This window comes from Phocoena phocoena, chromosome 3, assembly GCF_963924675.1.
Source record: "Phocoena phocoena chromosome 3, mPhoPho1.1, whole genome shotgun sequence".
NCBI lineage: Eukaryota > Metazoa > Chordata > Mammalia > Artiodactyla > Phocoenidae > Phocoena > Phocoena phocoena.
In genome coordinates this window covers 34,845,943-34,859,415 of record NC_089221.1, presented here as the reverse complement: position 1 = coordinate 34,859,415, position 13,473 = coordinate 34,845,943, and the positions used below count along the sequence as shown (strand labels likewise).

Sequence of the window (13,473 nt, the reverse complement as noted above, 5' to 3'; positions counted from 1 at the left end):
GGCAAGGTCGAATCCACACCACTGCATACAAGTCAGAACTTTGATCACCTAAGGAAGAAGATTTAATACCCTCAGTTAGCTCTTCTTGAAGAAAAAATTTTATTGAAGTGTAGTTGATTTACAATGTTGTGTTTAACTTCTGCTGTACAGCAAAGTGGCTCAGTTATGCATACATAGATTCTTTTTCAGATTCTTTTTCATTATTGTTTGTCACAGGATATTGAATATAGTTCCCTGTGCTATATGGTAGGACCTTGTTGTTTATCCATTCTATATATAATAGTTTGCTAATCCCAACCAGTTAGCTCTTTGATGCTGTAACACAGCTTTTGTTTTTATATGGTCTCAAATGTGTTCACTGAAGCTTAAACATCCCCACCATCCTGTTTATGTCTTAAGGAAGGTTCAGTTACCAGTGGATGTTATCACAGTGATCCAAAGGAATCTACAATTTAGGCAGACATTTTGGTGTTGTCATAAAACTTTTTTTAAAATTCAAAAATGGTAGCCCGTTTTAGAATATTTTAATCATCTTTATTTTCAGTTGCAGTTTTGAATAGTGAAAAATGCTTTTAAACAAAGGTCAGGCCATGTTATATCAGACATCAGTCATAATAAATCATAATACAGTCCAAATTTGCTAACTATGTCTTACAATAAAAATGACCTCTTGGCTAGTTTTCTGAAGCCACTGCTTTGATACCTTTATGGGGAAGGCTGTGATTAAGAGATTTTCTTTTTGAAAAAGTTACAAAATAATACCTAGAGGGTGGTGGGAGAATGTATTCAGTGATTACATTCAGAGTAAGTACCTTTAAAGAAGGCCTATGTTCAGATTTATTCATGTAGAAGATTTATGACATAATCTATCTTTTATATGCTGGACCTTAACCTCTTTTTTCCCAGCTAATTTGGGCATAGGAATACCGCTTCTGGCCAGCAACTTTATCAGCCCCAGCATCACTGTCCATCTGCAAAGTGAAAATGGAGTCCTGGGTTTGGTAAGATAGAAATTAAAGTTTTATTTATTCAATCTTGATGGAGAATGAGATATTTTATATAGTGAAATCTTCTTATAACTGAGAGTTGTTACCTTAAAGTTCCCAATCTTGTTTTTCTTTCTTTTTATCCTCATAATAAAATAGTTAACTTTTCCCATAAAATGGTGGTACTTGTGAGCACGTCGTGTTGTGTCTTTTGGAGTAGATGGTGGTTTCCTGACTATGAGCTTTCCGACTGCTCCTCCTTTGTCCCTGTATCAGCTTCCATCTCCCCTATTGCATCTGCTTCAGAGATCTCACACCATCATATTTAGGTAGTTACTTTTAACCTTTGTGTGATTGAACAAGATAATGAAGGTCATTAACAATTCTACATTAAATAAAAATCAGTAAGTCTCAGCATGAGAAACTGAAGAGTAACATTTCTACTTTAGGACAGGACATTTTTTGACAGTTGATTGATTCAAGAACTTCTCATGTAATACCCGTTTTGAGGCCACGTTGTTCAAAAGGGTAGAATTTTCCCTTCCTCAAGATTAACCTTCCAGATGGGCTCAATATTCTCATAGAATTTGGCCATTCTCTTTATTCAATATTATAATAAAATTAAGAAATACTTAAGCTTCCTGGGTAACATTTTTATTTACTTATTAATTATGGCAGAGATTACTTATAGTCTGACAATTTATAATATTCCTAATCTTTTATTGTTTTTCAGTAGCTCTTAACTGTTAATGCAGTGCAAATTGTACATATGGAATATGTATATCTAGTATTTAAAATATAAATAATGGTCATGAGAGTGTAGTTGATACTGATTGAGGCAATAATTGTGATCACTTTCAGAAACAAAAATTATGTGAGTCTGGATAAAAGCAGATTCATATTGCAAAGACTTAAATTTTTAAGGTACCTTAAAGATTATCTAGAGTGACCAATTCCCTCATTTTGAAGACAAGGGAAATAAGTCAATATGAATTACCCATGGTCACTGTTTAAAGAAAAATTTACATAGGTCTAAAACATTAGTTGCCATTTCAATTTATTCAAAGAATAAATTTTTGGTCCCTTATTTTGAAAGTATGTTAAAATTTCGCAGCCAATATTTCCTCATTCTTGGCTCTAATTTAGACCTTTTCTTTTCCCTTTTTCCATTTCCTCCCTTTTCGTTTAATAAATGTTATGTTATGAAACTACTCCAAGTAATTAGAGATGGTTTATAAGAATACATAGAAAATTAAAAATCAAAAACTTAGTGAGAATGACCAGGCAAAAAGAAAATAAAGGTATCAAAACTTAGATGGACTGAGAGATAAGGTTAGAACTCCACATCCGAGCCTTTAGGTGCTACATACCAAAAAGCTGAAACTGCTTCTCCAGACCCTTCTAGCCAAATAAGGCAGCCATTTAGTTTGTATTCATTGATATACTACCAGGAAGAGTTCTGAATAACATCGGCTGCATAGTAGGTACTAAATAATTACTTTTTTATTGACCTGTGTTTCCAACAGCTTAACATTTCTTTCAGACTTTGGTAGTTTTTAGAAAATATTTTTCACTTACCCAAGCACAGTTTTTAGCATAGAAAAGACAAATCAACGTGGGAAACAGAGCCACGAAAACACTGGGATTATTTTGAAAAGGTTCACCTCAAGTCTTTTGATGATTTCCTAGGGTTTTAAGCAAAGTTACTTATATTTCAGTTTTAGTGTGTGATTCAGTGAGAAACTTCTTTTCCTAATTGAACATGTGCTTTATTTGACAGGGTCCTTACCCATTAGAAAATGAAGTTGATGCAGATCTAATCAATGCAGGTAAACTCACTCATTACATGTTTTTCCAGCCTTCTCCTTTGCTATTGATTTAGTTCTCTGCCAAGTAATAGCAAAGAGTTGGGCTTGTTTCTTTGTCTTTTCCTGGAGAGTATGCCACTGTATTTTTCATGGAGGAAGCGAGAGAGAAGTCTTCCTAGTGCCCTCTTGGTCCGGATTGCCTGTCAGAGGTCTCCCCTATTTAGGGCAGAGTAAGATAAAGGAGAAATTGCAGGAGGGGCTACATATAATGGTAGGAGCTTTGGTGGGTCAATCATTCAGCGTCCTGAGAGCACTCTCAGGTGGGGTAACGAGGAGAATTAAAGGAAGGGACAGTTTACAAGGGTGCAGACAAGATTAAGGGAAACCAGAAAGGATGCTGAAGCACCACAGGGAGTTCTTATCACTCCTAGGCCTTAAGGGGCAGCTGTGGGAGAGGGCCACCTAACAGGAAGCAGGGTCTTTGTAGAGGAACACGACCATCTTGCAGAAACCTGGGTGAGGGTGAGAATGGAGGTCTTTTCTGCTGGGTCTTCTGCTTGTGCCTCCCATTGGCCAATCCCAGGTTGAAATAGGTCTGTTTTCTCATGCTGAGAAGGTGGGGAGTGGATCCATAGTGGCCAAAATCAAGATCTGGTGCACTGAGGTTTTTGTTGTGGTTAATAATTACTGTCCTCTAGTCGACATCAGAGTTAGGAGAGCATCCTTCAAAGGTTCAAGGGTGCTTAAGGATGTACTCTGCCACTCAGTGCAACCCAGTGATGTAAGTAATAAATACGGTTTCTTTGTACTGGGGACTCTAGCCTGTCTTCTCCTTTATTCCTGCATTCATATGCTTTGCCTTTTATTATTAGCCTTTTATTTGACTGGGACATAGAGTCACATGTAGCAGCAGCCTAGAGGAGGAAAAACAGGTCAGACCTTTTGCCCATGCTTGAGGCAGCACTGCCACCATGTTAGGGCTAAAGATTATCCTTAGAATGGGGCTGTCCATAAGAAGCTAATTTTTATATTCTAGCATGTTTTTCTTTACTGTTCCTCTACTCCTGTTCACTCTACCCCCGCAAAAGTATTATTGTTGCTTCATGTTCAAAAACTGTGTGTAAATTTCAGAAGAGAAGTAAGAGCTGAACATAAAGGCCAGCTGCCAAGTAGAATTGATGTTTGATGCTTAGGATTTTTGAAAGTAAAACAGCTTCTGGTTGAATAGTTGAGTTAGTTAACACAACTCAACTCTGAAAGGCCCACTGTGGTAAAGCAATGACATTTAACCAAGGCTGTAATTTAATTGTACTGTACCCTTTAGCAATAGCTCGTTGATCTGTGAAAATATTTGCTGCTTGGTTTAATTAATTAATGTTAGTGAGTTATTTGCAAAATGAATAACTCCATTTTCCAAATATCAGGCTTGAGCTCATAAAACCCACTTTCTTTGGAAAAGTAGTTAATCTTTTCAGTGACATCATTGGACAGCAGGCATTTCTGATTCCATTGAGCTTTAGCTCTATCCTGATGAAGCCACCAGTTTTAGATGTCAACTTCTGAGATATCACGTATAATCTTAAACTACTTTGTAAAACAAGAATTCATTGCTTTGGGGAAGCCAGGCTGCAGAATAGTTTAATAATATCCTATCATTTTCATCAAAGTCCTGTTTGGAATTTGTGATGCTTTTGACTTTGGAACTAAGTTAGGGAGGAAATACTTTGAACTTGAGAACCCAGAATATAAATTGGTGGTTCCGCAATTCCCCAAGTTTGGAAATTACTAGGAAGATCAGCCCATTGTTTGTGTTAATTTGAAATGATTTCTCTAGAAATCCCTTGGAAGGAATATAAAGAGTTATGTTTCTGGGCATAATCAGTGTATTAAAATTTTAAAATAATAATACAGCTATTTCTAAGGATCCCTTTTTCTAAATAATAATTTCATATGGTTATATAACAATGAATGACCACTTGTATAGTACTACATAGTTTACAGCATACTTTTTTCAAATATATTAAATCATTTGAACCTCAAGTGAAAACTTGTTGTACAGATTGGGAAATCAAGCCCAGAAAAGTGACGTGATGTTCTCAAGATCACGTTGCTAGGGACTGGACTAACACAGGGTCTCCTGGTTCTGGCCCCCTGGCCTTTTCTGCACTTTGAGCTATATCCACTGATAACCTGAGTTTTACAGAGGTGCATAAGGCAGTGCTTAGAACATTTCCAAGGTCCCAGGAAGATTTGCAGTATCCCAATGGAATTGTGAAATTTCTAATAAATCTCACGTTAGCTTTCATATTAACGTGCATTTTGCATTCTTTCCTATTTCTTAATATTACTTTCTTTAATATCAAAATAATGTTTTAAATGACTTCCTTTTGATTAAAACTACTTAGAAAGAACCACCGTGTTAATCTCACAGCTTTTGAATATCTGTGGTTCCTGCCATGTACCTCTAGAGCAGTGGTTTTCCGTGGGAAAGAGGGGTGATTCCTCTCCCCTGGGGACATTTGACAATGTCTGGAGACATTTTTGATTGCCAGTGTTACTGACATTTAGTGGGTAGAGGCCAGGGATGCTGTTAAATATCCTACAATAACCAGAACATTTATCCAGCTCCCAGCATCAATAGTGCCTGCTCTAGAGGTCTGTGTGCCACATCTGAAGAATCACAGGCCTGAACATTAAAGTTCAAATAGTGTGGCATTCAAGATCTATCTAATGGTTGTGACTGACCTTTTCAAATTTATCTTTCTCTACGCCCTACAAGGTCTTCTGAGTCCACCCATACTGAACTGCTGGATCTTTTCTGACCATAACTCGTGCTTTCCTTCCTCTGTGACTGCTCTTGCTGTGCCTTTCATTTTTTGTTTTGTTCTATCCCTTCCTTTTTTATCCCCGTCTCTTTATTGGTAATGTCCTATTGAAATGCATTATACCTATCCTTGAAATCCCAGTTCATTTGTCCTCTCCAGATCCTTCTGTGGCTCAGAAGTGCTCCTCCTTCAAACCCACAACACATCTAGTGTCTCATAAGCATACCATATTTTGCCTTGTAATTATTTGTGTGTATTCATCTCTCTTGCTGGGTATTATGTTCCCTTTTCTTGGGGCAGTGGTTCTCAAAGTGGTCCCCAGAGCCACAGCATTAGCATCCCCATCACTGGGGACTTGTTAGCGATGGAAATTCTCAGACTCTAGGGAGTTGAGCTCAGCAGTCTGCATTTTTGTAAGCCCTCCGTGTGATTCTGATGGGTGTTAAAGTTTGAGAACCATTTGTTTAGGGCATCTGCATTTTGTGTGTAACATTGTTCAAGGCACAGAGTAGACATTTACTTGATATTGAGTGAATGACATGTTATATCAGGAGCCAAAGGACTCAAAACTATGAAATTGAATAACTCTATTGCCTGAATATCATTAGAGGATATAGACATACACAGAGCAAATTTGGAGGAGACAGAAATCAATTAGGAAAAATCAAATAAGAAAGACCCTTTTCTTTAAGATATTGATTGTGTTATTGATTATAATTGTTTCTTGACTAAATTTGGACATTGCATTTGAAAAGCATGGATTCAACTTTAGGATACCTTTTTTTGTTTAGATTTTGGATATTAAAAATAATGAAAATTAACTTTGCTTCCAAAGAATGTATTTATAAGATGCCAGAATGTGTTAGCAGGGGCCTGAGAATAACTTTGTTTCATAAGAATTATTTTCTGGGCTCTTTAATAAAGCCATCCTTCATAAATCACATGGGGAGAGCTGAAGCTCTCTGCATTGATCTCAAAGTTTCCTATAAAGTGGTAAATAATGCCTTCTATGTACTACCAGCTGACTGAGACGGCCTTTTGGAAGTCATTGTGATTTATCACATAGAGAACAAATAATTGAGAATTTTTTGTTTCTCTGCATTTTCAGCCTGCAAGTTCTTCCTTGCCTCTCCACCTCACAGGATTGGTGAGGAACTGTATTTGCTGGACGTGAAAGTTGTGTTAGGATAAGGTTTAGTTGTATTACACTTGTCCCGAAACCTGGAATTCACGGGCTGGTGTATAACCCCACCATAAAAGTGAATTGCTTGCCCCTGTAGCATTTATCCCTAAAGGGGTGATGGCACTGTCTTTTCCACAAGCAGGTTTGCAGTGAGGAATAATAACAATGACAATAACAAAAGTAATGTTTACAGAGTCCTTTCTCTATGCCAGGTACTAGAGTTAAAGACTTCACATGCACCATTTCATTTAATTCTTCAAATATTATGTGCTGTCCAAAAGCCAGCCCCTACTAACCGCACCAGAAAGTATTTTCCAAAGCTTTTCAGCTTTGTGGTCCTTTAAAAGATGTGAAAATGTTTCCTTTGTTTAGAATCAAACTTTTTTGGCCAATAAATAATTCAGCATGATGTAAATAGTCTTACCCTTGCTTTACAGTTGAGCTCAAATGGAGCGGGATACTGGTGGAGAAGTCAGCTCTCAGGGAAGACTTGAGAAGTTGAGGTTATAGCTGTTGTTGCACAGCTGAGCACGATCAGATCGGTCTGGTCCTGTTGTGTCCAAGAGCTTCTCTCCGTTCTAGTCTTGGAATCACTTTTCTTCCCCTTCTTTTTGTCTGCCCTATCACACTGGGACCATGGCATGAGGTGTTATCAGACAGTTGACTTACCTTTGGCAAAGTGGCATGTGAGCACTTTTCTACTGAGAGCAGAAGCTTCTCCTAGGCACCTAAAGCTCCTGCACAGACAGGTCACAAGAAAAAAGCAGCTCAAGTTTGAGTCAGGTGATATTATAGGTTGTGTGGGGACTGGATGACCTTGAAGAACTTTTCTAGTTCTGGACTTTTATTATGAGATGTAAGTTTTGTGAGAGGTCCTTCTAAGAGGACCTTCTTTGGTTTTAATAGAAACATAGGAGCAAGGGAAGAAAAATGAAGCAGAGAGAGAGAGAGAGAGAGATGGAAGAAGAGATTCAGTCCCAGTGATGTTAAGGAATTCGGTGGGACCTTTCTTTCTAGGTTATTTACTGAATTTTAAGAAATATCTGAGGAGCATCTCCTGTGTCACTCCCTTCAAGTTGTATTCCTTCATGTCTGTTCCACAATATCTTTGCTCTAGTGACTTACAGTAGCATGGGTTTTGACAGGTGCATCCCAGCAACTCCTTTCCTCCTCACTCCTATTAGCATTTAACAGGGGCTTGTGAAGGGACTGAGTCTGGTGGGAGGCGGGGATGGTTATGTAATAATAGGCAGTAGAGAGGTGCATTGTCTGTAGAGAATTTCAAAACAATAATAAAATTAAAAGTTGGGCTGCTTTTTATTATCACCATGCAAGGGCAAATCTGAACAATGTTAGTGACAAAATGCTCTTCTTCATAGGTGAACAGTTCCCACTTTGTCTCCCATAACCCTGTTGCTGCCACATTTTGGTTAAGGGACCCTTAGTTCTGTAGGAAACAGAGAAGGTATAGACCTCTGTCTCCACCATGATTTCCACTCTTAGAAATCTAATAGCCTTTTCTTTCCTCTTTTTCTCCCGTGTGTGTGTGTTTGTGTGTGTGTGTGTGTGTGTGTGTGTAGGCAAGGAAACAGTTACTGTTCTTCCAGGAGCCTCTTATTTCTCCAGCGATGAATCATTTGCGATGATTAGAGGGTATGTAATAACGGAGCCCCTCATGTTTCACATGACGTTTAATGAGCTGAGTCATTCCCTGAGTCTGTTAGCAAGACTCTGAAACATCGACACCTCTCCCAGCCAGAAAATGATCATGGGCTTGTTTGGCTGCACCAAGATGTGAAATTATTCACATTGAATGTTGGCAGTTGGAACTTCCAGCCCGCTATTATCAAAGGAACCCTCAAAATGGAATATATATCTGTGCCAACTAAACTGAAGTAAACACTTTTAAGGCTCTTTCTGAGGATCCTAACATTTTCTACAAACTGTGTTTTCATTTTCTAGCTAGTGTTTGCTTTCAAATCTAGCCATATTCTCCCTCACTGAAGGAAACAAACTCACTGTGTACACCTGTTTTTAATTTGTTTTTGGAGACAGTATAGGCTATAATTTTTTAAAAAGAACTCTTAATGGTTATTTTTCTACATTAGCTTGAGCCAATCTATTTGGAAATCAGGTGTTGAGTGGAGGAGAGCAAATGTACTTTGGTGGGGGGGAGGTTAGAATTATTTATTTTCATTGCTGGCAATCTCAAGCAAAAGGGACATAAAGCTTGTGAAGTTTGCTTTATATTTCTTCTTTATCTTTCTCAGGGGACATGTCAATCTAACAATGCTAGGAGCCATGCAGGTTTCCAAATATGGTGACCTGGCTAACTGGATGATACCAGTAAGTAGACATGTTTTCTTCTGAATTATGCCTGGGTCAGAATAGTTATTCTTGAAGTATTAAGAAAAATCTTGTCAGATTGCTTTGAGTGCAAATATAATTGTTACAAAAATAAATATTTTGATATGTATTTCTTATTTCAATCAAATTCTAATAAAGGAAATACTGAAAATATTTAGCCTTGCCAGTTTACTATGTAGTTGGGCCTAAAAATAGGTAAGATCAGGGTCAAAGCATAATTTTCCATGGAGGAATAGAAAACTGAGGAAGATAAAAAAGAATGGGTTAATTATACTCTGATAAAAGTAAGAAATATAAATATTTATTATATCTCAGTTTTTATAACTAGAAAGTACAATTAAGTTCATTAATTTTATGTTAATTCTATTATTTTCTTATTCACAGTGATTAAAATCCTCTCAATTAGTCATGTGACCCCATGAGTAATCAATCACATTTTCTTCTATTATGGAATACAAAACCTGTGATGTTTAAACATGCTTGTGAAATGCAAACAGTTTTCATTTACTAATGACTTAGATCAAGGAGGAAGCCTCTTGGAATTAGCTTTGGAAAAAGGACGGTAATCAGTTGATTTATGAGTGCGGTTCTTTACATTCCTGATTGGTGCTTCCTGATGTGTGTATGGAAACAACAATGAGTGTGTGTCTATGATTATGAGCTCATTTTGGCTGGTAGCTCAGGTTACTCTTTTTTTTTTTTTGCGGTACGCAGGCCTCTCACTGTTGTGAACTCTCCCGTTGCGGAGCACAGGCTCCGGATGCGCAGGCTCAGCGGCCATGGCTCACAGGCCTAGCCGCTCTGTGGCATGTGGGATCTTACTGGACCTGGGCACGAACCCGCGTCCCCTGCGTCGGCAGGCGGACTCTCAACCACTGCGCCACCGGGCGGGGGGGGGTGGGGTGGGAGGGGAGCCCTCAGGTTACTCTTTTAATGTGTGTGTTTAAGGATTTCTGCGTGTTTCTCTGAATTATCAGCTACAAGGAATTTAAGTAACTGAGGCTGATGTTCTATGATGAGAGTTTTTTGTTTTTTGAAATTTCTTAGATTTTTCTCTACTCATTTTTTGAGGAAGGTGGATTAATATAGTTTATAACAATGTTAGAAATTGTGTTAGTTTAGCTTTTTTGATCTATGATCTCCCAAAACATTATTTTAAAATTTCAATTTTTATTATAACCTGGTTCTCAAACGTGGTTGCATATTGGAAGCACCTGGGAATTTTAAAAAATGGTGATACCTCGGTGCCCCCCCTTAATGATCCCAATTTAATTAATCTGAGATATAGCCTGGGAATTGGGCATTTTAAAATCAATCCTAGGTGATTACAATATGTAACCAAGTTTGAGAACCGAGTTTGTGTGTATTAAAGAATGATCATCAGGGACTTCCCTGGTGGCACAGTGGTTAAGAATCTGCCTGCCAATGCAGGGGACACGGGTTCGAGCCCTGGTCTGGGAAGATCCCACATGCCGCGGAGCGGCTGGGCCCGTGAGCCATGGCTGCTGAGCCTGCGCGTCTGGAGCCGTGCTCCGCAATGGGAGAGGCCACAATGGTGAGAGGCCCGTGTACCGCAAAAAACAAAAAAATGTTCATCATCCTAAATCAGCCATAGGGATAAGAGTTAGCAGCTTTTGGAGGCTTCAAAGAAATCAGAGAGGGTCTCCTGAGCATTGTATAGTAAGTCAGATTGATAACTTTATAGGAATGTTTATTTGTGTAGAAAGAATGCATTTCTTTTTTCAAATTTTAGAAAAAGGCTATAGGAGGTAGTAGAAGGAGCATAGAAAAGCAAGCCCTGGGTTTTAGCCCTGACTCTACCAGTAATCAAAGTGTAACCTTGAACATGTCACTTAAGCTCTTTGGGTTAAAACATCCTCATCTATAAAATGAAGATTTGAGAATAGATAATTTCAGGGGTCTCGTCTGGCTTTCACAGGTTAGCAGTTCAGAGCAAAGATCCTGTAGTGAGACAGACCTGGGTTGAAATCCAATTTTTGTCACTTACTAGCAGTGTAACTTGAGGCAGTTGCCATTTTTCCTCATCTGTAAAATGGGAATGATATAATAGTATCTAATTTATAGGACTATATAAAGGAATAAATGATATAATGCATACAGAGTATGTATCACAGAGCTTGACCCACAGCATATGCTAGATAAACAGGTTGTTATTATTTGCTAAATTAAGAAGGAGAAGTTGGAGATGCCTGACAGAGAAGGGAATAGGATTGGTTACCATGAACAGAAACAACAGAATTTTAAATAGAGTCTATTTCTCTGAGCTATTAGTGAGTTTTGAAATCAAATTTCACAGTGGTTCTAGGTGTGGAGCAGAAACGTGTCCAACACATTTTTGCTTTTGGGGAACTTGGGCATCTTTAACAAGTTAGTATATGATTTGTTTTTATTATGGTTTAGCACACAGTGAGGCTGGAAGCTGTCATAGTGAGAGTATGCATTATGTATTTGTCATTTGTAGGAAAGATTTTCCAACATGTATCACAATTTTACATATCCTATGGAGATTCCTGTGAATGATTAAAACATCACTGTTAATTACTTTATAAATTTCTTAATACAATTTGGAGCTCATGAGTTTCCAAAGGACTGGATCTAGTGGGGCAGCGATAGGGAACTCTGGAGTTCTGAAGGGACATGGAGAAGAATTAAGCATAAAAAGTGTTCTTGTGTCTGGTTCCACTCTTTTGGTCATGGAAGTTGGTAGTGTCATTTCTGAATGAGCATTTTTGTTCTTTTAGTAACTGATAATCACTTCGTGGATTCTTTATATGTGACACACAGTATATATTTTGATTCCTTTGGATACAGGATAGCTTAAGAGTCAAGACTATGAGCTCTAGTTTGGAAGAGATCTGATTTGAATTTCAGCTCTACCGCTTACAAATTACACAATCTTTAGTACCTGTTTTTGTTAGGATTAAATGAGAAGAAAATGAAAAGTGAAGACTCCAAGCACTCCATAAATAGTGGCTATTATTTTTATCTTCTTCAGTGCGCTATTGCTTAACTTTAAAGAGGGAGTATTTGCCTTAAAATACACTGGCATAAGCAAGACTATATTGTACAGTAACTAGTACAGCCTGTGTATCCAAAGTTCATATTCAAGTACCACATCTGAAGACACATTTCTTGTTCTTACTCGTATGGATAAGATACAGCCTAGCCTCCTTATATAGTTTCAGTGAGTGATCTATGTCTATTTGCCCCAAAGATTTATGTTGATTTATAAAATTCAGATATATTTTTATTGCAGGGTCTGGCAGTCAAGGAGCTGAAAAGTTCAGTTTTATTGTATCATTTTTCACTTACTTTTATCTTTTTACTGAGTTTAATAATCTTTCAATGGTTGTAAAGCCTTGAGTTTCTCTGCATCATGGCATCCCCATGAATTATTACCATGTCAGATTATAATAAACATTAAGCTTTTAAGGCAGGCAAATGGTGTGGATGCTATTTGTCTTATCCTTTAATAGCTTCTTAGTATGCAGCATGGGTCCCATTTTCACAGAGTTTTGAAAATTCTGCCCCGAGCATCCAAAGAGAGAAAATGTGACGAAACAGTAGTTGGTTTCTTCGAGTTCCGTGATTATTGTGATGATGGTAAAACCCCAGGCAAGCTATGGAAATGTGGTAAGATGTGCAATCCGTTGACTCTCCATTCAGAGCTGCTCTGGCTTTCCTAATGCTTATTTTTGGGAAACAGCTGTCATAAATGATTGACTTGTGAAGGGAAGTTGATGGGTATGATCAGCTATGGGAGCTGTTCTTTAAAAACATGCAACAGCCGCCTGCTGGGCAATGTTGCTGTATATGAGCAACATGGCAGCCAAGGGCCTCCTCCTTCTACGTGGGGAGAATTGAGATGAGAGATTCTTGGGGCAAAGGAAAATAGAATGTTTAGGTGTTTGTTTTTCCCTAATATTTTTCATTTCTTTGTGCATTTAGAAGATTAAATCCAAATCAATGTCATATTCATGTATGCTTACATGTATGAGTACATAAAGTTAATTTGGTCTTCTATCTACGATGTCTGTTTTAAATAAGCTAACTCTCTCTCTAGTCTTCCTACTTGTACAGCTGGGGCCGGGGGTTGTGTTCAAGATTTAATCTAGTGATTTAGATCTGTCAGTTGTACTCCAAATATTAAATCTGTAGATACAGATATAGAAATATAAAGATTATGGTATAGAAAAAGATATAAACATACAGATACAGATATGATTTTAACATATTGGTGTCTTGTCCATTTGGTCCCAACACTCCGGTAACCACAAACCATG

The 13,473-nt window shown here is 37.9% G+C and overlaps 1 protein-coding gene across 1 annotated transcript in view; it reads left to right on the top strand.

Annotated features, from left to right (window-relative positions):
- OXCT1 (3-oxoacid CoA-transferase 1) overlaps positions 1 to 13,473 on the top strand; it is a 143,062-nt gene that overhangs the window by 74,731 nt on the left and 54,858 nt on the right. Inside the window, exons 10-13 of the mRNA XM_065873138.1 lie at positions 907 to 1,001; positions 2,767 to 2,815; positions 8,383 to 8,455; positions 9,073 to 9,148. Of these exons, the coding sequence (XP_065729210.1) occupies positions 907 to 1,001; positions 2,767 to 2,815; positions 8,383 to 8,455; positions 9,073 to 9,148 (293 nt within the window). The remainder of the gene's footprint in view (positions 1 to 906; positions 1,002 to 2,766; positions 2,816 to 8,382; positions 8,456 to 9,072; positions 9,149 to 13,473) is intronic.